The sequence below is a fragment of the Barbus barbus genome (assembly GCF_936440315.1).
Source record: "Barbus barbus genome assembly, chromosome: 42".
Taxonomy (NCBI): Eukaryota; Metazoa; Chordata; class Actinopteri; order Cypriniformes; family Cyprinidae; genus Barbus; species Barbus barbus.
In genome coordinates, this window is record NC_136720.1 from 16,732,130 (window position 1) to 16,758,779 (window position 26,650).

General features: G+C 35.8%; 1 protein-coding gene across 4 annotated transcripts in view; it reads right to left on the minus strand.

The window, feature by feature from the left end:
• The window catches only part of LOC306861156 (ATP-binding cassette sub-family C member 9-like), a 35,744-nt gene extending 15,252 nt beyond the window's left edge, over positions 1 to 20,492 (minus strand). For 2 of the 4 annotated variants that reach the window (XM_079403268.1, XM_079403266.1), the window contains exons 1-22: positions 20,080 to 20,492; positions 18,650 to 18,829; positions 17,142 to 17,310; positions 16,075 to 16,216; positions 15,867 to 15,988; positions 15,477 to 15,643; positions 14,995 to 15,237; positions 14,672 to 14,860; positions 12,632 to 12,802; positions 11,388 to 11,543; positions 11,165 to 11,299; positions 10,911 to 11,073; positions 10,668 to 10,708; positions 10,445 to 10,587; positions 10,236 to 10,350; positions 7,603 to 7,704; positions 6,314 to 6,386; positions 5,514 to 5,619; positions 3,748 to 3,786; positions 2,657 to 2,758; positions 508 to 592; positions 261 to 341 (exon numbers count right to left, since the gene is read on the minus strand). In XM_079403268.1, coding sequence (XP_079259394.1) covers positions 261 to 341; positions 508 to 592; positions 2,657 to 2,758; positions 3,748 to 3,786; positions 5,514 to 5,619; positions 6,314 to 6,386; positions 7,603 to 7,704; positions 10,236 to 10,350; positions 10,445 to 10,587; positions 10,668 to 10,708; positions 10,911 to 11,073; positions 11,165 to 11,299; positions 11,388 to 11,543; positions 12,632 to 12,802; positions 14,672 to 14,860; positions 14,995 to 15,237; positions 15,477 to 15,643; positions 15,867 to 15,988; positions 16,075 to 16,216; positions 17,142 to 17,286 — 2,520 coding nt within the window. In that variant the 5' untranslated portion in view covers positions 17,287 to 17,310; positions 18,650 to 18,829; positions 20,080 to 20,492. The remainder of the gene's footprint in view (positions 1 to 260; positions 342 to 507; positions 593 to 2,656; positions 2,759 to 3,747; positions 3,787 to 5,513; positions 5,620 to 6,313; positions 6,387 to 7,602; positions 7,705 to 10,235; positions 10,351 to 10,444; positions 10,588 to 10,667; positions 10,709 to 10,910; positions 11,074 to 11,164; positions 11,300 to 11,387; positions 11,544 to 12,631; positions 12,803 to 14,671; positions 14,861 to 14,994; positions 15,238 to 15,476; positions 15,644 to 15,866; positions 15,989 to 16,074; positions 16,217 to 17,141; positions 17,311 to 18,649; positions 18,830 to 20,079) is intronic. The other 2 variants (XM_079403269.1, XM_079403267.1) reach the window with 1 other exon arrangement.
• Between the last annotated feature and the right edge of the window lie 6,158 nt (positions 20,493 to 26,650).

The following is a 26,650-nucleotide window of genomic DNA, read 5'->3' on the forward strand; positions in this document are numbered from 1 at the left end:
CACTCCAAGGAATGGAATGAGGTGAATTCATGATCCTATCCAGAAGGGTGTGTAGTTATGTACAGTAATCCAATAACAGCCCTTACACATCATTGTGTTTTCTGCTATCACTACCACAATGCACCCTGTGCTAAATGTCAGTTCAGAAATCTCCTCTGGGAAGACCTCTAAAATCAAATTAAAACTGTGGTCATTCATAATACTGGTATCTGGGGTGGAGGTAAGAAACTATTATCTGTACTGGAAAAGTTGGTTCCTACCAGGAAAACAATGTTGGTGTTCTGATATAGAGCTCTGGCCACACAGATCCGTTGTCGCTGACCACCACTGAGGTTAATACCCTGCAGGATTACAACACGCAAACAGCAATTAAACACTTTTGATTCTGATGATGTCATGTAAAAGTCATGGTAGTCTCAATAACAGCTCTTTATTTGATTAGTATCACAGCAGCTGAGGTCAGAGAGCTGGTCTCAAGCCCAGACACAGTGCACAGTCCTGTCTTACCCGTTCTCCAATTTCAGTCTGGTCTCCAAAAGGAAGGAGGTCGATATCTGGTTGAAGCGAGCAGGCATCAATCACCTCTTTGTATCTGTCCGACAGATTCAGGGTTCAAAAACATAAGATTGTTTCCTCAAAAACATAAGGATAGGAATCTTGCTCTCGAGGGAGCGAAAATCACCGATGTCATGACCCAGAGTTTCCACAGAGAGTTTTAATATACTTGAGATCTAGCTTTGAATGCTGTAAAAAAAAATCGACCCACTAAACTTGGAAACATCAGTGTAAGTGCTGACTGATTTAAAATCAAAGTGATGTTGAAGCTACAATCCGCAATGACAAGTTCACAGCACTTTTTGGCCTTAAAGTCAATGCAATCTCCAGTCACAACCAATTTTATTTCCACAATATGACATATTTCAAGTAAAAAGGGACATTCAATGAGAAAAAATTAGGAATATGCCTTTATTTCATCTATTGAGAATTGACTGGATGCTAAAAAGTGAGCTTTCAATAACAGAATGCTAAAAAAGTTATGCAACATTAAAACTTTGCAGAAAGGTTAAAATAATGTAAGTTGAATGTTGTCATGCACAGCCTAAACATATGTTCTGTTTTAAAATAAACAACAACATTATCTCATATAAGCAGCATAATTTCAAGTTATTTTGATTAAAGATACATTAAGTCAATTTCTTAAGAAAAAATGTGCACTGATGAATTGTTCACAATGCAGGAACATGCTTTAAGAATAATGTTTTGATAATATGTTGACTTTATGATGAACACATTCAAGTTAAAACATAAAATCAAGTAAAAGAAAATTATGGATAAATAAAGATGTTGTTCTAATATAAATGGCATTAATGTAACGGTTCTGAAGTACTAAGTTTCTGTGTATGATTCTGTGTATGAGTAAAAAAAAAAAAAAGAGATATTTGATGAGAAAAAATTAAGAATAGGATTTGATTTTATCTGTTTTATTCAAAACAGATATGAAAAATTAGAACATGATTGCAGAAAGTTTAAGGAAATGACTGACGCAAACAACGAAAACTAATATCCCACACAGCCTAAATGATGTCATTTAAACAAAATTGCAAGTTATTATTTTGTTTATTGATTACGAGGACAATTTTTGGGGTAATTTAGATTTGAAATTTAAATGTTAACAATTTAGAAAAAATGTGCACCAGTGAATCATTCCCAATAAGACAAGGAATATGCATACATTAAATATGCATTAAAGGGATAGTTCACCCCAAAATGTAATCAGTGTTGTTTACGTTCAGCATGCGCACGTTTTCTCCTAAACGTAAACAACGCTGATTACATTGATTACGTTTTGGGGAAAGCGCGCACAAGCGTTGTGGTACTGTTAAATAAATTTTTATTTTTTATAAAAATTATGGACGCAAATAGCATATGCTGTTCTGGGTCAGCCGCACCGCACAGATACGTCTTCTATGTTTATTTACGCTTTGATTTGAATGAAAACAGCGTATCCGTGTGGCGCAGCTGACACAGAACAGCATACACTATTTGCATCCAGCGGATACTCTCCAAAATGGCGCTACGGTGACGCAGATGAGACGAATTGTTGAATAAAGTAATTATTTTTATTTTCTTTGCGTACAAAAAGTATTCTCGTCGCTTCATAAAGTTCAGATTGAACCACTGATGGCAGATGGACTATTTTGACGATGCCTTTCAAATTTTTCTTGGCCTTGACAGTGGTATTTACTTGGCAGTCAATGGGACAGTCACAAGCCTCCTGGTTTTCATCCAAAATATCCAAAATTGTGTTCCGAAGACGAACAAAGCTTTTACGGGTTTGGAACGACATGGGGGTAAGTGATTAATGACAACATTTTCATTTTGGGGTGGAGTAACCCTATAATTTGTGTTCCGAAGATGAACGAAGGTCTTACGGGTTTGGAACAACATGAGGGTGAGTAATTAATGACATAATTTTCATTTTTGGGTGAACTAACCCTTTAAGGAATTATGCCTTGAGAAAGTCAATCGGATCAATTTGGACTTATCCACAGATGATGGAGATGACATATAATTGTGACAAATTAAATAGATAAACAAAGATGTTCTAAAATAATAGCATTTTCTAAAGTGAAGTTGGAGATCTTTTTAACCTCACCTCTGTTTATTGAAAGGACTTCCAAACGTGATGTTTTCCTCTACAGTGGCGTTCAGCAGCCACGACTTCTGCGCTGCATAGGCCACAGAGTACCTGTTTTTGCTGAGCCGTAACAGGATGAGAAACAGAGAAAGAAGGAAACAATTGATAACCTGGAAATGTGGAAAAACACACTTGCAATCACAGCAAACAGTAATGGTTCTGATATGAAATGAAGGGAAAACAACCTTGTTAATGATTAGATTGAAGCTATAGATTAAAGAAATGCAGGGAGCCCTTCACTGAGAGAGCTGATGTGTGTGTTTATGACATTTTCTCCTGCCCTTTCATGTAAGCAAGCCTTTTCTAGGTTAAATTCTGCAAAAATGTGACTCTTTCGATGTTGGCCCAATCAATGGCACGAGTTCCCAAACCTGTTTGGTAACATTAATTTTTTGCAATTACATTCGACAACCACTAGAGGCACTGAAATCGCACACAGATTTAATGGCTACAAAACCAAAAATAAACCTCATGATATTGAGAATGGCCTCCTCTTGCTAGACAAAACAGATCTGTTTTGCTTTCCATTGGAGGCTGTAACTAAACCAAATATTTTTCGAAATCAATATCTGTACAAGAAAACCCCAGTGTGTCCAAGAAAGGTGAAGACTCCCGGCATTTTCACACACTTTGCACTGCACATCTTTCAAAAACAAACAAAAACACCCATTATTTCGAAGCCAGATAAATGTAAAGGGATAAATGTATTGGTAAAAGAATGCATGTGAGGGTGATGGCACATCTGCTGAAAGGGTTTGCAAACGGGTACCTCCGTTCTTTGTGAGACAGGCCTGTATCGTGCCCGCTGCAAGTCAGGTACACTAGAAGACGTTCTTGGCCAGAACAGCACAGTGATATGTCTAAACGCTTCTAGTTAGCTGTTAGAAAGTGAATAACCTTGCTGGAACCATAATAGGCAATCTACATTTAAACTTGACTTGCTGAAATCCATTTTTGGCCATTCGCCACATGTTACAACATATCCTCAGTGTTGGTTTATAGAGGTCGCTGTGTAGCATGTAAGCATGTGAAGACCCCCGGTGAAATACCTTATGCTCCCATCGAAGAGTATCTCATAATCAGGCAGCCTGATTGAGCACACCATTCGGGAAAAGGCACAGAGAAACACACACACACACACACACACGTGACCAGAGTTAGTGAGTGCATCAGGATGCGTGCCGTTCTGTAAAAACACTGACATACTCTCCTCATGTCGTGATAATTTGAGATATAACTGTGCTCCAGATAATAGTTTAGTAATGTATAAGCATTATATTTTAACTGGAGAGTAATGTCATTGTCATTAGAGAACTTGAAATTGGAAAACGCAGACCAACATTCATTGCACTGTTCGCAAAGATAGTAATGCCTGAACTGAGACTGTGAAATACAATGAAAGTCAGTGGAGACCAAAGCTATACTGGGCCCACTTTCATTGTATGTACAGCATTTTTTTAAATTCAATGAAAATTTTTTATATAGGATTTAATTTGAAACCATTTTTGCTTAGAAACTGCTAATAAATTTCACAAATAATTAGAAAAAAAGTTACATTTTAAAGTAGAAAGAGTTTAAAGTTCTCTTTAAGGCACATTTAAAAATCTATGAATGCAATTGCATTAGATAAAATATTAAAGAAAACCACATTTATGTTAAAGTAAATCAGCGCGAATATATTTATTTATTTTTTTGAGGACAAAGCAAGGGCAACAAACTAAGTATTTAAACAACTAAGATATTTCCTCTAGTATTTCTGCTGTAATTATGACTATGCCTATGGTTTTTATTAATAGAAACCAAGTGTTTATATATAATATTAAATTAATTAGCCGAAGGGCTAAGATTCTGATTCTGTATTTTGTTCAATAAATAATAATAGTTCTTAAGACAGTGGGGAAAAAACTATTTAACCTTACATCCTTTTTTTTTTTTTTTTTTTTTTATTAGATTTTTTTTAAATGTAATAAACTGAAGTCATCATGGGGCCCAAGCCTCTTGATTAAAAACCACTTCATTAGCACCATCTCTTTTATCCAACAAAAATTATATTTGGACCAAAAAAAGAAGGCTCTAAATATGTCAATTCTGAAAAAAGACAACAAATGACAAATCATTTTGACGGTTTAGTATTCAGTTATCTAATGCAATTAACATTTTTAAATGTGACTCAAGTAAATACTATTTTGGAGCCACTGTATATACATTTTAAGGACTTGGTCTTTCTATAATCGATGGATTATAGAAACAATGTAGATCTGCTTGGCTTTGCTTCCAAATGCTAATCAGAGACCATCTCCAGCAGGGAGATGGAAAGATTCACAGAAAGAAAAACATTTCCCTTGTGTGCTGATAACACAGATGACAGAAAGACGTGTGGGAGAAAAAGACAGAAGAAATCAGAGAGCAGTGTAAAGAGTAATGAATGGAGTAAGACACACACATACACACGCACACACATACACACACACACACACACACAAGGAGTAAGACAGCCCTCACACACATCTGTGTATGCACACAGATACATCATAATAATAGCGGATGCATTGGACAGTGGGTTATTTATGTGCATGTGTGTTTGTACAGATGTTACAGAAGACTTTGATTAGCATCTGATGGATCTGGCATGCAGATGTACTCCCCTGTTTTCTGCTACATTAATGCAAACATTCAACTGCTTTAGGGGTCAAGAGACAACAGGGGGGGGGGAGTTTTGGTCCCTTTGAGTTTTAATACAAATCACAAGCTCCATTAATGTTCATAAACATCACAATAGTTTTGACAGTAACTATGCAAATGTGTAAATTCTCACTTGCTCCAGTAGACTTTCCCACTAATTGTCTGCATCTCCCCCAGCATGGCCAATAACAGGGATGATTTCCCACAACCCACCTGGCCCACAATCATGGTCAGCTGACCTGAGGAGGGAAACAGGGTGAAGGTTAATCACAGTTTTATATGAACAGGTGTTGTCCCTAAGGACAGGTTTTATTGATTTTTTATTGATATTCAGTATCAGAGGTAGATTGCCCATCTGTTTAATTGGCAACAGCTAGTTAGTGTTCAGCTCACTAGTTTAATGAGGCTGTCCAACCACTAAACCAGAACAGTAAACCTGAGCCAACACAATAGCTATAAAGAATTAATATTTTCAGCCTTTTGATTTATTTCATTAGATTTCTCTTTTTAATATCAATTTGCTGATAAAAATGAACCATTTATATAACATTTTGATCTTCATTGATGATGATCCCATTCATGTATTGTACATGAATAAGAAATATATATATTTCTTGAAATATATATATTTCAAGTCCTAATTCCAGCTAAACACCTCTGGTGTTTTTTAAATGCAGACCTTGAGCCTAAAACTCATCACCAACCACAAGTGACTTCATATTTTGTATGTATGTATGAGTAAGTGTATGTATGTATGAATGCATGTGTGTGTGTGTGTGTGTGTGTATTTAGTTATTATATTTATTTATTATAAATGAATAACAAGCACTCTAGATATCTAAGAGTATTTATTTATTATATTTAATAAATATAAAAATAAATAAATAAGAAGTCATTGATTGTCTGAGAGAAACTTTGTAGTAAGCATTGTACCTGTAGGGATTCGGATGTTGATGTCCGTCAGCGTCGACAAGTTGCTTCCCCATGTGAAGAAGCCATCATTCACCTGAATGACACATTCACAAATACAAACCAAACCATAGGGTTTAGCATGATGGAAACAAACCAGCACAGAGCAGAATGCACGTGATATAATCTTTTCATCTTTGCTCGTACAAGCTGCTTCTGAATTCTATTTTCTAAATGTTTATTTACAATAATGATACTCCCATCCATCAGAGCAGTACAGTAGGCCAGAACAGAATACTGGGAAAAGGGAGAACGCTGAACAATCAAAAACATCTGTGAGAACCAGAGAGCAGGGAGAGAGAGGGTAAAATGGGAGTAATGGTTGAGAATGACTGAAGTGAAGGAGTGTAAATGTCAGAGTAGATTAGGCCCTATTCATAACAAAGTGAGCGGATGTCACTGTGGGAGAGTCCATGAGGACGTGTGTGTTTGTGTTCAGCCACTAAACTCATTAGATAAGAGACTTGTTTTCCAGAACCAGTTGCATTTAAACAAATTAAAAATGAATATATAAATTATATTCTTCCCTCATAATATAATATGCAATATATGCATCAGAACAACTTTTTAGACTTTTAGTGGTCATAATAGACACCATGCATATACATCAACAATCAACTTTCAAATGTGATTATTTTTTATTTTATTTTATTTTAAGTACAGTTATTAAGTTAGTGAACACTATAAGAATTCTTTTTCAGTCCATTCTGTGTCCATATTTAAGTTATAAAAAGAATCATTGAGGAATGTGAATCATTAAGCTGAATCAGAATAATTTTTAATTATTTACAATTCCCACCCCTAGTCTAGAGGGATGGCGAAGGAAGTGGACCCTCGGGGGACCGAGAGACAGAGGCAAAACCAAAAAAATAAACACGTAAATTAATGTCCTTCTGATTTTTAGTCCCAGTTTTTTTTTCTCGTGAGAATCCCAAACTGCACTCGGAGGGAAGCTGAACCCAAAGCACCATGTCTGAGAAACTATCACAAACCCCATATGGCAAGTTTAAAAAAAAGCTAAGATAGGAATGAACATGCTCAAAAAAACAAAAAAAACAAAACATCTGTGTGTGTTAAGAAATGGGCTTCGAACACTTCCTCCAGCACAGTAGGAGTAAAACAACCTATTAGCCGTGACTTAAAGGTTACTGGCATCTGGATGAGAACATGCAGATCCTGAGTTGTCTTAATGAACTATAGCACATGCTCTGTGAGCGAGAAATGCCTGAGAATCAGTGTCTCTGCTGTCTGACCTGTACGGCGACATCTTCGGTCTCTGTGGGCCGCAGCTGCCTGCGCATGGGCTGCTCATAGTTGTCCATACGATAACGGCCCTTCCTGTTGACAGCCTTTGTCTAAAATGATAAAAACAAAAAGAGAGATTAAGGGAAAATTAAAAGAAATAATTCATCTAAAAATGTCGTTTTTGATCGCCCTTTTAGAAATTTGACAGCTCCAGATCACTACAAACTGTCACTGTGTGGAAAAGATTCTTCTAATATTTGTGACATGCCAAATCATTTTGAATCAAAAAGGGCAGTTTGAGGATAAACAAGATTAAAATCAAAGAATAAAAAAAATTATCTTTAATAAAACAAGGTATCAACTTTGAAATTTTCAATTTTATTATACTATTTAAACAATAAATGTCATTTTAACGCTTTAATGCGGTGTGACAGATTACCAGAAAATGTCTCACTATAATAAAGCATATCACTAAAATTGTAAATATGTTGTTAAATATATGCACTGTGATAGAAATAATTATAAATAATAATTATATATTTACATTCTTTTTATATTTAATATATGTATAATATTTAATAATTTAATATGTAATGTGTGGTGTAACATTGCCAGAAATTTATATAGCTATAATAAAAATCACTAAAATTGTAAATATATGCATTTAAATTTAAATAATTAAATGTTTAATAATGATATTTTTATATTTTCTTTTTAAAATATAAATATGTGGTGTGGTACATTGGCAGAAACTATAATAAAGTATATTTCTAAAATTGCAAATATATTGTAAAATATATGCACTGTAATATAAATTAATTCAAATATAAATTCATATATTATCTTTTTTAGAGTATTTAATAATATTTGTACTTAACCTATTATTTATGTCTTACATGTAAACTTGAATAATTCTCTTATTTCTGTCCAGAAAAAAAAAAAAAAAAAAAAATCCTGAAAATTGCTTGGAATCTTTTCCAATTTCTTCAAAAATAAGATTTTTATCACAGCCACCATTTAAATGATTATATCTTGAGGATAAGTTGGAGAAGACACATAATAAATAATAAGAAAGCGATAATAAATTAATGTCAAAACAACTCAAACTGATGGAGCATCTCACATTTCTATTTCTGTGTTCCACTGAAAAAACAACAGCACATGGGTTTTTAAAAAACATAATGACAGAATTTTGGATCAGCAAACATCACATGACACTCAAAAGCTGCTGTCAGGTCCTAAAACAAGGAACACGAGTTCCCGCTTGCATCTAGCCAAGCGATTTTCCTAGCTTAACACTATTTCCTCTCCTGGAACCCCCTTCTTCCTGTCACAGTATACATTTCCATCCTTAACCTCACTCTCTCGTTCCCTCCCTTTCCTCACCCTTTGCTCCAGCTCTGCTCCTCTCTGGGGATGTGAAGTTTTAGTCCTGTCATATATTTGTCCCACTGTCAGAGAACAGCTGAGGGCCCCTGCATGACCAGAGAGAGGGGCTTCTCTTTCACACGTTTATGAGATCTCAGCTATGCTGGCTCAGGAGTGACCAGCTCCCGTTTCTGCCCCCTAAACGTGGGATAGTTGTCTCCTAGAGACATGACCGTGTGGAGTCTCATGTTTGCTGTTATTGGAGGTCATGTAGAGTGTTATGATCTCAAGTTTATCTCAATTAGAATCCCTGAGACACTTTACAGACACAAATACAAGAGTTCTGAAAATATTTAATGCCAATATTGACTTGAGTTGCTAAATATAACTGTTTAAATTATGTAAAACATTTACAATTAAATGTAAAACATTTTTAATAAATTGTCTGGCTTGTTGAAAAGAATTGTACTATTTTAACATGGCAGAAAATAAAACGTGTGGAAAAAAAGTCCCACAAAAAAAAGTTAGCAACCAATTTTGCATGGGCATGCAGCCCTCATATTTTCATTAATTTATTTTTTTTAATTTGTAAATTAAATTTATGGCCACTTATTTAATATGTTCTCAGCGAATCTCAGCGAAAAAAACTGAATTTCCAGTGAGATAATATGTCAACTTTAATTCGTTAACGATATTAATTTGTTTCTCTTGTTCAGTTACAGGGCAAGAAAAGTGCCAATTAATATTTCTCCCCTAAAACTGATTCAAGAACATTCCATCCGTTTTTAAACTTCATAAAAAGCTGCTCTGATGCCAAATATATATAACGGAATGCTTTTCAAAAAACTAAAAAGAATATAAAAATGAGATTATCACATGCAATCCCAACTAGTTTAGGTGTTCCACATCACCCAAATTGACAGTTCCTCTGAAAACAGCTCTGCTGAACGGTAAGGCTTGGAATAGTACTGAGAAATGTCTTAAGGTGCAGTCACATGGCGAAATTTTGTGGGCATAATAGGTCCATTGCCAATATTGTAGAAATAAAGCAAGTCGCTTTCAAACCAAGCAGCTTTCTGTTGGTCAACACTGCAAATTCGCGTAACCAACTTGAACTTGATGCGAAATCAGCATTGAAATCTTTTGCCCGTACGCAAAATTCCCAATTATGTCAATTCCTGTTGAAATGACTGGATTTCTCCCATGAAAATTCACCAAGCGACTGTAAATGTGATCACACATTTAAGGTGCAAATTCATGTGTGAGCACTCACATCCCAATGGTATTTGTATTTCTTTCCGACCTCTAGAGACATGTACATTTCTCCGTTTCTCCAGCTGTCATCTCCAATCTCATCACTTTGCAGGAACTCGCTGAGCTTCTGTACACTGCAGACATCAACCAGATGATCAGATCCTCCCAGGAAAGCCAATATTATGAAGTAATGTTGGATCTGATTACTTGTTTGGTTAAGCGACATACCTGACAACGGCCTTGACGGCAAACCTGACCACTGTGGATAACAGGAAGAGTGGAGTGACCAGGATGTGGAATAGAGCCAAAGACGCAAACGCCTTGGCTGGACTGAGCCTGACCTCTTCAATATAGGCATGTGTGACAAAGGTCTACAAGAACAAGAAGAGTACTGTGGTCTACATGGTGGATAAAATACAGCTAATTAAAGCTCTCATGATGCATCTCTTACCGCCAACACTGCAGCAATGGGGATGGCGGCATTCATAAATACTGTGGAGATAAAAAGCAGTTAGCAGCCAGCAGTTAATTTTCAAAAAGATGCAAAAATGTAACAAACTATTAGCTATTAGAACCAAACAGCCCTGATTCCGAAAGTTTAGCAAACAAGAATATGTACTGAGGGTGGAGCAATTGTAAGGGAAGGGGTTTATGTTTGTGGGCATGACATGATGGAGGGAGGAGCCTCTCATACTGGACATTGAAGTGTAGAGAGCAAAAGTCTTGAGACTGGTCAGCTCTTTTCCTCTGGTCTCTTCTACACGGTCACAGAAGATGTTCTCCCATGCATAGAGCTTCAGCAGCTTTATTCCTTTTAGGATCTCTGTAGTCTTTTTAAGACGGTCTGTTGAGTAGTCCTAAGAAAATATTTAGAAGTCACAAACATGAACTTGGTGGTGTGTTGAGAGCATGCACATGCACATGCACAAAAGTGTACGTAAAGCTCACCAGCGTGCTCTTCTGTGTGTCTGCCAACTTGGTAGCGATGAGGTACTGAACCGGGGCCAGCAGCAAAATGACGCCGGCCCCTATCAACGCACTGTCACCCAACAAATAGTACAGCAGGATCACTCCCATAATAATCTATGAACAGAAATAAGTTATGTTTTGCTAAGGGACACAAATGATTTAGTGTTTTCACAAAAGCAGAAGTGTTTTTGCTATGATATACCTGAACTGGCATGGCCCACAGGTTGGGGCATAAGAAGAGAAACCACATGAGCTGATTGGTTTCTATGGCAACGAGATTGTTGATCTGGCCGAGTGTCATCTCTCCCATGGACATGTTTGAAGTGGAGAGACGCAGAATTTTATTGTAGATCATTGCCTAGAGGACGAGATCCAACACATGAATACCAAAAAAACATTAATGCTAACTTTGATTAGACTAAACTAAAATACAATGCAACATGACATATCAGATACCAGAACAGACCGAATAGAACATATAGTCATCAGTGTTATTGTGGTAATATTTATATAACATTATAATATTTCCTAACATTTTGAAGTAATTTTTAATATAATTAGATAATTAACTAATTGTTTTTATATTTCTTTTTAAAATGTAGTTTTAGTAATTTTGTCATTTTTATTACTTTTTGTTTGAATTAAATATTTCTATTTAGCTTAATTTAATATTATTTTTTTTAGATTCTCAAAGACTTTGTTTTTTTGTTTTTCTGCTCATATTTATACTTTTTTCAGTTTCATTTCAATTAACAAAAACATTTACTAACAACACTGACAGAACAGAGCAGAACAGAACAGAATAGAATAGAATAAAACAGACCAAATAGAATGGGACAAAAACAGAAAGCGTAAAAAAAAGAACAGGAGAAAGAATAGAATAGAATAGAATAGAATAGAATAGAATAGAATAGAATAGAATAGAATAGAATAGAATAGAATAGAATAGAATACATTCAACAGAACAGAGTAGAAAGAATAAAATTCTGAATATGGGACAAAGTAGAGTAGACAAGAATAATGGGACAAAGTACAGTAGAATAGAATCAAACAGGACAAAGCAGAATAGAATAGAATAGAATAGAATAGAATAGAATAGAATAGAATAGAACAAAGCAGATAATAACAGATAATAACAATTAGAAACAACTGAAATGAACAATAGAATAGAATAGAATTCAATAGAACATTGTAGAAATAGAAGTAGAATAGAAAAGAATAATGGGACAAAGTACAGTGGTATAGAATCAAACAGGACAAAGCAGAATAGAATAGAATAGAACAGAGCAACTTCACTTTCCTTCTAAGGTAAGAATGTGGCTAATATGATATTTTGTATTATACAATACAACTTGAAGTGTGTAGTACAGAATAATGACATTTAAATTTGTCTGATAATTCACTTCACGTTTGTTTCATGTTTCCAGTAAACTCTCTGAAACTTACAAGCAACGCCCCGCGCAGGTTAATGCCGGTTTCTATTGTGACGTAGTAGGAGGCCTGCAGGAATGTTCGCTGCAGCACGAGTGCCAGGAACAGCAGAACCGCCAGAACAGACGTATTCTGCAGCAGCTCAGTGGAAAACATGAAGTGCACCTTGAAAAACCTGTTCTCTGTCTGACAAGACATAAACAGAGTATGAATACACATAAAAACACTTTGGCATTTCAGCGCTCACTGATGTCATACACACGCATACACACACACTAAAATAAAAAGGAGCCACTTAAACAGAGTGTTGCTTGCAGCAATGTGTGTGCAAGAGGGAGTGCGATTTTATTATGTAATTTATTCCTGTGATGACAAAGCTGAATTTTCAGCAGCTGTTACTCCAGTCTCCAGTCCCCCAAGTTCACAATAATGGAATTTATTTGAATAAACATTATTTTTGTAGCAATGTAAAAGTTTTTACTGTCATTTTTGATAAATTTAATGCATCCTCGCTAAATAAGTATTATTATTATTTTTTAAAGTAATACACATTGTTCAAAATTAAAACAAAAGGTATTTGCTAACACTTGGTTGCAGACATGTGCTCATAGACACTATGACAATATAAATGCAATGACATCATTCATTCAATCTGCTTTTTATCACATTCTGAGTTTTCCACACTGAATCCATCCTTATCTAAACCTAATGAGTGTTTTTCAAACACATATGACATCATGGTCATCTGAGCAGGGAAAACACTGTTTGAAATCTAATAATTGCTGTCATCTTGAAGCAATGACCTACAGTCCTGTCATTAAATAGCATTGACGCCTCTGTGACATCACACAGGAAGTAATAAATAGCAAGGCAAAACAGCAGATATCAGACAGTAGATCATTCTCTACAATATACTGTCGCGTTGCACCCAGGAACATTAAATATAGTGTAATTAGTAGCATAACCAGCAGACCAATATCTGCAGCAAATCATTTAATTGACAGCTATTTCAACATCCTAAATTATTTAACAAGGCACATAATGAATGGGTTCCAAAGTAAATGAGATAATATCAAAGTGCTGTGAGACAGTGACTGGATTGTGATATATTTCCATTACATAAGTTGTGTAGTTTCCTTTATCCCTCCATTTCCCTGTTTTGCCATCTCTCTGGTATGTGTTTGCGATTGACAGTTGTGTGTATCCTTGAATTGTCCTATTCAGTTGAACGAATAACCAAAATCATGCCTGCCAATCTTGTTTTCCAGTACAAATACCTAAACATTCGTAAATAATCAAGATGCATATTGAAGGCAAAATTACTTAAGATATTGATTCTTGTTTTTTTCTTAAAACAGGACAAAATATTAAACAAAAACTCACTTAAAAAAAAAAAGCAAGACTTAAGGCCAGATTTACTTGTGCCAGCCCAAACTGTCATTTGGTGTTAAAATAGTACTGTAAGGATTTACTAAAGAAGCGCAGAGAAGAATTAGCGCTAAAAAAGCATAGACACCGTTATTTTTGCACCTGACCTTATTGAATATGCAGTTGTAGGAGTTTTCCTTTTAGACACAAGTTTTACTAACGTTTGTGCTTGTCAAATTACTGGTATTTGCGTCATTATTTAACGCCCAAAAAAGCAGGTGGTAATTTGCGCTGCTCTTGGTAGATTGCTCTGGTCATTATGGAAATTATCTGGCTGCGTCTGTGTTCTTTAATGTGCGCATTGTTAGTAAATCACCTGCAGAATTTTCTCCTCCCATCGGTGCTTTTATGGAAATGTGCTCTAACGCTAATTTGCCCTGTTTTGTAAATCTGGCCCTTGATATCTTCTGTCATTTTACTTCTCAAGTAAATGTATCTTGAAATGTATCTTAGTATAATTCTCGTTTTACAGTTATAAAGGGTAATTATTCTGAGTAAAAATTTAAATTAAAATCTATTCTCACAATACCATGAATAGCGTCTGTAACTATATTGACAGACTATCAAAGATGGCGACACACACAAGACAACCATATTCAACACTCTAAAATGAGATGAAACGCACACCTTGTTTGTCCTGTCAATCTCTGTTGAATTTTGCAGGTGTTCCACAATCCCAGAGATGCAGAGTGGCCCGGCAAATCCCAGCAAGTCTGCCATGTACCGGAAAGTGCTGCTGAGGAGTATTGGCCCCCCAAATGCCCGGTACATGGACTTCCAGATGGATGGGGATTTCTCTGGGTCCTCTGTTTTCTTCTGTCAGAATTATACATGCAAAGAGACACTAGTCAACTGACACTTCTCATTATTACATAATGTCATCAAATATGAAAATCTTGTTCCTTTATATTATAATATTTGCTCTTAAACCTTTGATCATCTGCACATACCCTCTGTTCCTCATAGGAGTCTTTCAGACGCATATAGTTAGTCAAGGCCCTCATCGCGATTGGCAGTTTGCCAATCTTCTTCAGCTCAATGGGTCTCTTGTGGGCTCCAATGATGAGCGGGTTCATCCACCAATATGTTGCCTTGGAAAGGAGGTTGACGAAGGGCTGGAGGAACCGCACGCCCAAGTCCTGCAAGTCTTCTGGGGGCTTCACCCTTTGGGGATTCGCAAAGAACACATACTTCTGCAGGTAAATGAAAAATAAAAGATACAGGTCATATGGTTTGTTAGTAGAATGTAATTAAAAAATATGCCATGCCATAAAAAATATTAAATTAAATTAAATTAAATTAAATTAAATTAAATTAAATTAAATTAAATTAAATTTAATTTAATTTAATTTTACATTAGTGATACAAAATGGTAAAATAAAAAATAATGGGAAAAATACTTTTGCCTCATGACCCTAGTAGTTCAACTCACCCTGACTCTGATAACGTTGATCTCGACAGCCATGAGCAGGCCATACAGCACCACTAGCAAAGCTGTGATACAGAAACGGAGATGTTGCACCCCCAAGCTCACCTCTGCAAACTTCCATAACTTTATCATCTTGGTGATGAAAGCCAGAATCCAATAAATAAATAAGGCTGTGAAAGAGTATTTCTGAGGTTAGTTCTCTTTCTCATACAGAAATTACATGAACAGAAACAAACTAAAATATGAATCAACCATTACATGTTGCCAAGCAACACCCGGACTGAAAGTGTTTTATTTAAATTAGAGGACTGATACTAACTGTTATATTAACATATAATGTAGGAGATGAATCAGCAACACTCAACTTGCATAATGAAATGGACATTGACTCACCCAGCAGCAGTTTGGGGAAATTGGCGGTTTCTATATTGTGATAATATACAACTGATGTTGTGGCTGATATGAAGCCCATCAGTGCTGGTATGAAGAGGTGCAAGTGATTGGACTCCATCTGCCTACAATGATTCATTCATACACAAAGAAACATAAATGCATAACGGTCATAAACACTCAGATATTTTGAATGTGAGTTGAAACTCACGTATTGGACACGATTCCCTCGGCAATCTCGCACACATGCACAAACAGCAGTATGAAGGTGAGGATCCAGCGCAGGTTGTGGCCAGGAAAGTGCAGCCAGGTGTTATGATGGATCTGCACCTTTGAGCTCTGGCTACCCCAGCCTGGACACAAACACACATATGTGTAATAATTATTCCCTTGTGTGTCTAATATAATATACAGTTAACATTTACTTTGTTAATCAGCATCCTGTATCTGTCCCCGCCTGTCTCGATTTTTTGTTGTTTTCCTTTCTTTGGCTAATAGTGTAGTAATTCTGCTATGGGACAAATTTTCATAATGAGACTGAATGAGGGATGGCACTGACACCATTGTGGCGCCAGAGTAAAGGATTTTTTGAGAAGAATATGAGTAGAGGCTCTTTGGGGAGTCAATACAGAAAATGAATTGGCCCATTTAGTTCTGATACAGTGTCTAGGCCCCTCAGCTTTTGAAGGCATGATGTATGCCGTAAAACACTTAAGAAATGGCTTCCTTGAAAATTGGCTACATGTCACAGAAAGTTGAATTGGAATGACAAGAACTAGAATTTACTGAGCTGCAATCTAATGAAATTCACATATCACATAACAGGCATTCAATTTAAGGGTTAAGCCTCCAAATAAATAAATGTATTATTTAATAATATAAGATAAATTAAAATAAACAAGAAAACAAGAATTCTCAATATATAATATAATGAATTATGAAAAAATATAGTGAATATTGATTTTTTTTTTTTTTTTGTCATTCCATTTTTATTCTACTTCCTTATTTTTAGATTATAATGAAGAATTATAATGATGTGCTTTTCTAGCATGGTAAATAAAATAAAATAAAATAAAATATAATTAAATAAAAATCTATCATATCATTAAAGAGATCATATAAAATAAAATAATCGATCATATCATCAAATAAAATAAAACACTAGAATTCTTAATTAAAAGGCAATCCGTATTAAATTTTGAATGGAACACAACCCTGTAACCAACTGCAGAACATGAATGGTTGTTTAAGAGGGAAAAAAGACGAGGGCATTCATACCAATGAACAGGATGGGGAAGGTGATGAAGAGAAGAAATACATGAGGGACGAGGTTGAGGGCGTCCACGAAGCAGCCATTGTCCAGGACTCCTATGTCCACACTGTAGGCATCAATACTGTCGTTCCCACAGAAAGACAAGGCCATGTCACCTGACTGGGCTGAAGGAGCCTGGGCATGGTTAAAAAAATATATGTATGTTAGATTTGAATATATAGCATTCAGTACAGTCCAGCAAATTATTTGACTACATTGATCCTCTGCTGATAATCAGTGTAAGAGCAAGATTAACAAGCCCTCTCTAGGGACACTGCCTGTACCTCTCAGCCGATTCATTTACCAAGTTTAATTTCTCATACAGGATAGCTGCATTATACAACATCACAACAGACAGTAATGTTTGCTTGGGCAGAATATACTCTGGTAGATTGAAGCTGGCATGCTGTGTATCCTCAGGTGACCCATCAAAGTGTGTTTTACAGTGTTTTGTACATTATAAAATGTATAAATTACATTATAAAAGTAATTATTAAAATATAATTAAAATAATTATTTTTGACAAATATTTAAATTACATGAAAGTTTCTGTAATATGGTTATACCCATGGATATTTTAGTATAACTGTTATTATAGTAATAGTTTGAATTACTTTCTATTTTTATATTTTCTGGTTTCATCTTAATTTTAGTTAAAGTTTTAGCAATTTTGTTGTGTGTTTTTGGAATTTGTATCAGCTTTAGTTTTGATGGTTTTAGTTTTAGTTCATTATAATATCCCTGTTCATATCAACATGATATCACATATAATAATTACTATACTGGCAGGAAAAAAAGTTTTGCATTTACATTTTGCAAAAACCTATGAAAAGTAAAGAAAAGTTTTTAGTTAGAAATGCTGATATTATTAGCAAATAAGGCTGTGAAAGCCTGTTAAATATTGAATAATTTATTCCGCAACCAAAGTGTTCGATAAAAAGGACTACCAGTAAAGTAAATAGTGTTTGGCTGGTCAGGTGACCACAACATGTCGGCCCTCACGAGGCGGCCCTCCATGTAAAACAAAACAGCTTATATTAGGCTACTGATATGACTGGAGTCTTCATGTCATAATTTATTAAATTTACTGCAGGATTTAAACTCAAGGTCTTATTGATGATATTAACAAAAAATGTGCTACAGAATCCAAAGAACAAATTGCTGCATCTTGGTTGATGTGAAATGAAGTGAATTACAAAGTAAAGCCCCATGACAAGTGTATTAAATAGACTACAGACAACAGTCTCCTCATTCATACTCAATAATATTGTGTAAAACACTGCTGTTCATGATTATTATTATTATTATTAGGATTAGGATACCACCCACTCTGACAGCTATACAAATCCCTCCACATGCTCACTGACAGCCAAACGTTGTCTTTCCTCTACTTATGAGCTTTATATAGCATGAATAGTAAATAAAATAGGAAAACACACAGTGACAGTCACATAATTATTAAATAAGAACTTACCAAAATAATTGCTCTGCTTTAGTAGCTTTTCATGCCCGTTGCTGGTGTTAGAGAGAGTAATTCACAGGGAATATTATTTTTAGCTGCAGTGTATCAGCTGCTCATGGTCTCTCTCTCTCTAGCTCTTGGATCGTATTTCCAAACTTGAACAGGAATGTTGGCATGAATGTACAAACCCTCCTGAGAAAACAGAGATCAACTATGACACTGTGAGCAAAAAATCTTGTGAGCTGCCTGCCTACACAGCATTTTTGGCCATCATGGGTGCGTGATGCCCAAACAAGCTGTCTAGGCAAGCAGAGAGAAAATAGGAAACACAGAGTTGAATAGGATAGCAATGTTTCAATTAGCAATTGACTAAAAAGTTAAGAAAATTTGTTATGTAAATGATAAAAAGATAAAATAACAAATACCTGTCCTTTTAAAATGTTCAATATGTACTTAAAATTTTTATTATTCTGTGTAGATTTCATAATGCAATTTATTTTAAATTATATTTAATAGAATTATATTCTTCTTTTTTCTGACAATTTAAAAAAAAAAATATTTTATTATTATTATTATTTGGTACCATTCGTCTTAATTTCTGCATACAATTATTCAGTGAGTTCAACATGATGTTAATAAACAGTTTACAAGCACATCCTGTCTAAGTGCACCTTTTGCTCATCCAGTTTCCGGCAAAGGTACCATTTACCATTTCTGTTTTCCCAGCATGAACGATTATGGCAGAATTTTTACTAGTTTGCCAGTTTGATTCACATTTTATTCTTAATTTTGTCATCATGTTTTGTAGATTTTTGTCTTGTGGATGTCAAGATGTGTTAATGGTGAGTGTTTATGTGTTCAAATGTGCATTTTGCTCTCCATTTAGATTATTAAAAAAAGAGAAACATAATAATGAACAGTCAAAACGTAAACAATAGGAACTATTACCATATACTGTAACTCTTTAATATTATAGGCTACATTAATATAGAGTCACTTAATCTAAAGGTATTTGTTACAATTACTAAATGTTTTTTGTTGAAATGACTCGATATTAAGGAGCTTAACTACTTGATGTTATAAACATAGTTGCATTTAATTTTGCTTATAAATTATCAATGTTACTCGTACAGTAACTGTAATCGGTACAGCAAGTCACATGGTTTTTGCTTCAATCTTACCTGACAAAGAAACAATGAAACCTCGATTTAACCTAGTTCTGATCATTTATAAGTGACATATCTCTACATGAGCACACTGAACCATATCATTCAGCTTATATTACAATGTACAATGTAATTAAATGCACAATAATATCAACACGTTCATCGAAGGACATTGTAAATAAGATAAGACAATGCACGTCATTCAGAATAAATATCTGGGATTTGAATTAATTAATTAATAAAAGATGTAATGCGCCAAGACTGCGGCACACTCACCTAGATGTCTCCGGTTGTAGGTTTTGTCATCGATACTTGCAGTAAATACGCTCCGACATTAGACAGTGAACGCGATGGTGTTGTATCCCCTTGTCCTCGCGGTATTGAAGAAAGCGCGCATCACTGCTTCTGCTTAGCGTTGCTATGGCGTCAGATATAAAGGGGGGATGCCCGAGCGCGAGCGTGGCTGCTCCTGATGTAGGTCACATCAAGAATAACTGGATCATATTGAAGATTAACAGACAGGTGCCTAATATTACTCACTAAAATAAAGAGGATACTGGCGGCTGGATAGCTAAAAGAAAGAGAAAGATTTCGTATGTAAGCTATGGGCACAAGACCCAAAAAAAACAAACAAACAACCAACAACTTTTACTCTTAGTTTACTGCATGCGCTTTTCTTTTAATGACCCTATACAAAATATTAACCCTGTCAGATCATGCTGTCTCTGTCCTTCAGCCAGAAATATTTTTAAGGGAGTTGTAGTTTCTTGTTGTTCACGATTGTAGTTTGTAAACGATTGTAAAACTTGTATAGTCTGTCTGTCTGTCTCTCTCTCTCAATACTGAAGCCACATTTTCAAAACTATTCACGCTGTCTGCATTACCAATATGAATCTTGGCCAAACAGTTGATCTCACCTCCAAAACTCACTCAGACCAACAAAACACTTCATATATGTCTCAAAATAAGCTTCTTTTATCATAACACTACAACAATATTCATTCAGAAAACATACATTTCATTCATAACACACTGATCTAAAAAATACTAACAACAGGGAGCATTACATAAACGTTTATCTTTGGAGTTTGAATGATTTGTCACATAAGTATTTCATTTTAGGATAAGAATAACATCTTTTCATGTTACTGACTGTTTACAGCACAAAGAATGATAGGAGAAAAGCAGCATTTCCGCCCCTATTTCTTTTTATACCAAAAACAAAAACTCATCAACAGTTACTTGTGAAAAAATTACACATACAAAATTTACTTGTGAAAAATAAAAACACAAAAATAAATATAAAAAGTTGAGAAAAATATACATAAATTCTGAAGCAATAATAAAAACAAACAAAAAAAACATCATCAGTCTAGGATAATGTATACTGTATGTGCAGTATTGGAGTTCCAGCTGAGTCTTTCTGTGTTGATGTTGGTTTCCTCTGGGTTTCTCCCACAAGACATACAGGACAGGTGAACTGGAGACTGTAAATGAGTGTGAATATGAATGTGTGTGATGGACTGGCCATCTGTTCAGGGGCTTGTCCTGCCTATGACCCAGGAAAGGCTCCAGCCTCATGACCCTATAGGACAAGCGCTAGGAAAAATGTATGGAACAGGTAAATGGATGGATGTTCAGTACTGTGAGGGTTCTAGTCCTCCATCTCTCTGCCACTCTTTTTTTCCCCACCAATGTGTCCAAACAAAATCATTCCGAAGCCATCCATTTACCAAAAGAAAGAAGAAGAAGACGATGACTAAAAATAGGACATCTGGCTCGCCTTTCAGCTGAAATTGCATTTAGTTGTGTTTGGAATAATTATTATTCAATTTCATAATAAACATTATGCTAAGATTTTATATTTCAGTATAATTCCTGCAGAAATGGACAGAGTTTGCCATTGTTCTGATTTAAATGTGCTTTTATCAGTTTTGAAAGCAGTTTGTTAGCATTTGAAAAATGTGCTGAAAATGTATAGTGTTTTGCCAGTTGTGGAGCATGTATGACAAAAGTGTTTGTGGATTTTGAAAAATGTGGTCATTGCATGCATTTTGTCTGAAAGCAATGAAAAATGATTCACAGTTTGGTCCGCATAGACTTCTGTATCGCTGAATGTGTTAACAGTTTTGAAAATGTGGCTTCAGTATTGAACAATGTTTTTTAGCAATTGAAAAAAAACAAAAACAAAAAAAATACAGTACACTGTTACTTTCTTTGTTAGCGATCCAAAATCAAAAAATTGGGGAAACCCTGGTTGGCATGTGCAAAATGTTAATGATCTTCAAAGCCACTGATTGACTGATGCTGGGACTTCATGGGAAGCAGGACTTTCACTCCAGAGGGAAGGAACTCAAAGGTCACAGATGATTTGGAGGCTGAAGTGTGATGAGAACTGCTGCAGGGTGTATGTGTGTGTGTGTGACTGAGGGACGTAAGGGTTTGTGCAATGTTGAGGAAGCGCTGGGGTTGAATGGGGATTATGGGAGTGTATTTGTCTGTGTGTGAGTGTTTGTGTGCAAACAGTCACATCCCCTGTGCTTCCCTAGAGACCAGAAGGGGGCAGCCCCGACCCAGCCTCTCCCCCATTAACCACAGGAAGTAGTACAGGAAGCAGCCCATGTGTGAGCCATCAAAGGCCCTGTGGTGACACCCAGAGCCTGGGACGAGGTGCTGTGGCTGGGGACAGAGGGATGCACTTGACACTGAAGGATTCTAGAGGCCAGGGGGTCAAACACAACATCTTTGAGAAAGTTTCAGTTTCCCATAACAAAGCTGAGAATCAGCGGTTTCCACACGTATGTATGTGTGCGTCATCAAATGACATTGGAGTAATTATGGTTATCCAATCCTGTTTTGTTATTCCTCTTCTCCTTGTGGAACTGCGACTATTTCACAGCATCAAAGAATTATACAAAACATTTAGCGATTGCAATATGCCTTCCATGTTTTGTGTTGTAAGAGCGAGTAGTAGATATTCTATTACAATTGTATTGCACTGACATGTATTTCATAACTCTAGCTGAAAAATTCAGTTTGAGCCAGACACTGTGTTTTTGAACATTGAAGCTGTCTATACTGGTCAAAACGGCTCATTAGATTGTGCATGGTAGTAGACCATCTTGGATCATCCATGAAATTGATGGAAATTGCTTGCTTAAATGATCTAAAGACCAGATAATGAGATAATAAAGATCAGCTTAGACCAGATAATGACAAGCTTGAACCAGTTAATGACCAGCCTGAACTAGGTTCTGACTTGCTAAGAAAAGATAATAACCAGTTCGGACAAACTGAGAAAAAGCTTGAACAAGCTAAATGACCAGCTCAAACCAACTAACAACTAACTCAAACCAGCTTGGACCAGCCAATGACCCGGTTGGGCCAGTTAATGACCAGCTTGACCCAGCCAATTACCAGGTTGAGGCAGTTAATGACCAGATCAAACCAGTTCAGGACCAGTTTGGACATGTATAGATTGAACCAGCTAAAGCTCAACCCATCTAATTACTAGGTTGAGGCAGCTAATGACCAGGTTGGACCAGCTAATTATGAGCTTAAACCAACTAATGACCAACTCAAACCAGCTAATGACCAGCTTAAACCAATCTGGTTAGGCCAGTTAATGACAAGCATGAACCAGTTCATGGCCAGCCTGAACCAGCTATTGACTAGCTCGGACAAGCTAAGTACCAGTATGGATTGAAGCAGCTAATAACCAGCTTGACCCAACTAATTACCAGGTTGGGTTAATTATGGGCTTATACAAATAATGACCAACTCAAACCAGCACGGACCAGCTCAAACCATCTAATTACCAGGTTGAGACAGCTAGTGACCAGGTTGGACTGTCTAATTCTAAGCTTTAACCAACTAATAACTTGCTTGAACTAGCAAATGATGAGTTTAAACCAGCTAGAAACCAACTTCGATGTTCCAAAACACAGCTACCTGATTAAAATGGATTTTACAACAAACATTTTATGAATTTGTTTCTGAAGGGAAGCTTAGCTGTAGTCAAAGATCCATAACCACAGTGCTAATGTTGATTCCACGGAAATTATGATGTCTTTCCCTGTGTTATAATCCCAGAGTTTGTGAAATTAAAGACAGAAAATTAGGTTTTACTTCAGCTCTCATGTAGCAATTGAGTTGTCCCAGTGTTGTCACTTGACTTAGTATGCTGGGTTCATGCAAAGGATAGGAAGTATTTTACACATCTCAAGCATCATGGGTATTTATAAAGTAATCAGCATAAATACAGAGAGACAGATGAAGTTGTAAGCTGAGAAAGTAAGTGAAAGAGTGGGAACATGAAACCTCACACTTTTATTATATTCATTATTATTTAGTCATTTAGCAGACACTTTTATCCAAAGCGACTTACAAATGAGGACAACAGAAGCAATCAATTGTAGTACTAAAACAAATAAAAACAGATCCAAAACTAAAAGCTAAAACTTTATAAATACTACCTATACACATTTTAAAAATAAATTAAATATGACAAATGCATACAACAAAATTTCAAAACTTAACATTTAAATGAAAAACAAAAAATAAAGCTAAAAACAATTCAAAATATTAAAGAACAAAAGGTATGAGTATAATAATAATAAACTTTATTTTATATAGCGCCTTTAAAAGTAGCATCTCAAAGCGCTTTACATACAAATATGAAGTAAAAAAGATACACACAAGAGTACAGGCAGTAAAAAAAAACAAATAAAACAATACAAGGCCAATATAATAAAACAAATCACATAAAAGCTACCCTAAAAAAGAATATTTTAAGGGACGATTTAAAAACATTAAGAGATTCTGCATTTCTAATCTAAGGTATAATAATGATTGTAACATAACACTAAGCCAAACACAAAAAAACACAACAACTAGCCTATATATATGCGCACGCACACACACGCACACACACGCGCACGCGCGCGCGCACACACACACACACGGTTTCGTGGTCAAAAAAACATTATTTTTTATCATAAATAAAATCACTATTTATCTACACAAGTTGTATTTTTCTAAAGTAGACAAACCCATTTTTTTATTTTAAAGGTAATTCAAACCTCAAGCTTCTCAATTTTCTATGATGCATTTTATTAAACAATGGGATAAATCACGGACGAAACTTAATAAAAAAAAAAATAAAAAAAAAGAGGTTTAACTTTTATTTTTAAAGAAAAAACTATTTACGTTGCAGTAACAGGAATGAAACCGGTAACAGGAATGAGTATCCATTATATTAACAGGTTTGACTACACACGTGAGGAATTAATAACCGATACAGTGAAAGTGTTGAACATTTATAGTGAGCTGACCTCACTGCTAAAAAAGGCCAAATCATGTTTCTATTTAAGTCTAGTGTCAGAGGTTTTTGTTAGGGTTATGTTTAGGGGTGGAGAAAGGGTTATATGGTAAGATATAAATAACGAAAAAATAATAAATATTAAATTCAAATTGATATTAAAAATAATAAACTTGAATAATATTATAATATTACAAAAACAAAAAATTTCTTATATTACAGAAACAAAATATTTATTATATTGTTTTCTTATAGCGCAGCTCACACTCAAATGCCATTCTATATACGAGTCTAATACATAATTACCACAGGACAGAAACTAGCAGTCATACTAGCAGGAATGTAATATAAAACAACAATACAGGAACAACTATAGGTTTTCTCTGGGCAAAATCATTGTCTCAGTGTGGGTAGAAGGCCAAAACGTTGAGAATCAGAATCAGAATCAGAATCAGAAAGAGCTTTATTGCCAAGTGTGTTTGCACACACAAGGAATTTGTCTTGGTGTTATGAGCTTCCAGTACAGAAAGTACAAAAATAGTGCAGACAACATATAATTAAGGTGATAAAGAACACTAATGAAGAGAATATACAATACTTAAGAATAACAATAGTAATAAAAATAAAAATATACAGAAAAGAGACATGACCATAGACAGAACTGTGAATGTGCATGTGTCCTATGAACAGATGAAGGTTTGATGGGTTATTTACAGATGTACAGTACCGGGGTGTGTTACGTGTTGTTCAGGTGGGATACGGCCTGGGGGAAAAAAAACTGTTCTTGTGTCTGGCTGTTCTGGTGCTCAGTGATCTGTAGCGCTGGCCAGAGGGCAACAGTACAAAGAGAGAGTGAGCTGGGTGTGAGGGGTCCAGAGTGACTTTCTTAGCCCTTTTCCTCACTCTGGAGGTGTAAAGTTCTTGGAGGCTGGGCAGAGGGGCACCGATAATTCTCTCAGCAGTCCTAACTGTCCGTTGTAGTCTTCTGATGTCTGTTTTGGTAGCTGAACCAAACCAAACAGTTATAGAGGAACATAGGACAGACTCGATGATTGCAGAGTAGAACTGTTTCAGCAGCTCCTGAGGCAGGTAGAACTTCCTTAGCTGGCGGAGGAAATACAGCCTCTGCTGCTGGGCCTTTTTCGCAAAAGAGTCAATGTGATTGTCCTACTTCAGGTCCTGGGAGATGGTGGTTCCCAGGAATCTGAATGACTCTACTGAAGTCACAGTGCTGTTCATGATGGTGAGTGGGGGGAGAGCAGGGGAGGTTTCTCCTGAAGTCCACTATCATCTCCACAGTTTTGAGCGTGTTCAGCTCCAGGTTGTTAAGACTGCACCAGACAGCCAGCTGCTCAACTTCCTGTCTGTAAGCAGACTCGTCACCGTCCTTGATGAGGCCTATGACTGTAGTGTCGTCCGCAAACTTCAGGAGCTTGACAGAGGGGTCCTTTGATGTGCAGTCATTCGTGTAGAGGGAAAAGAGCAGTGGGGAGAGAATGCAACCCTGAGGGGCGCCAGTGCTGATGG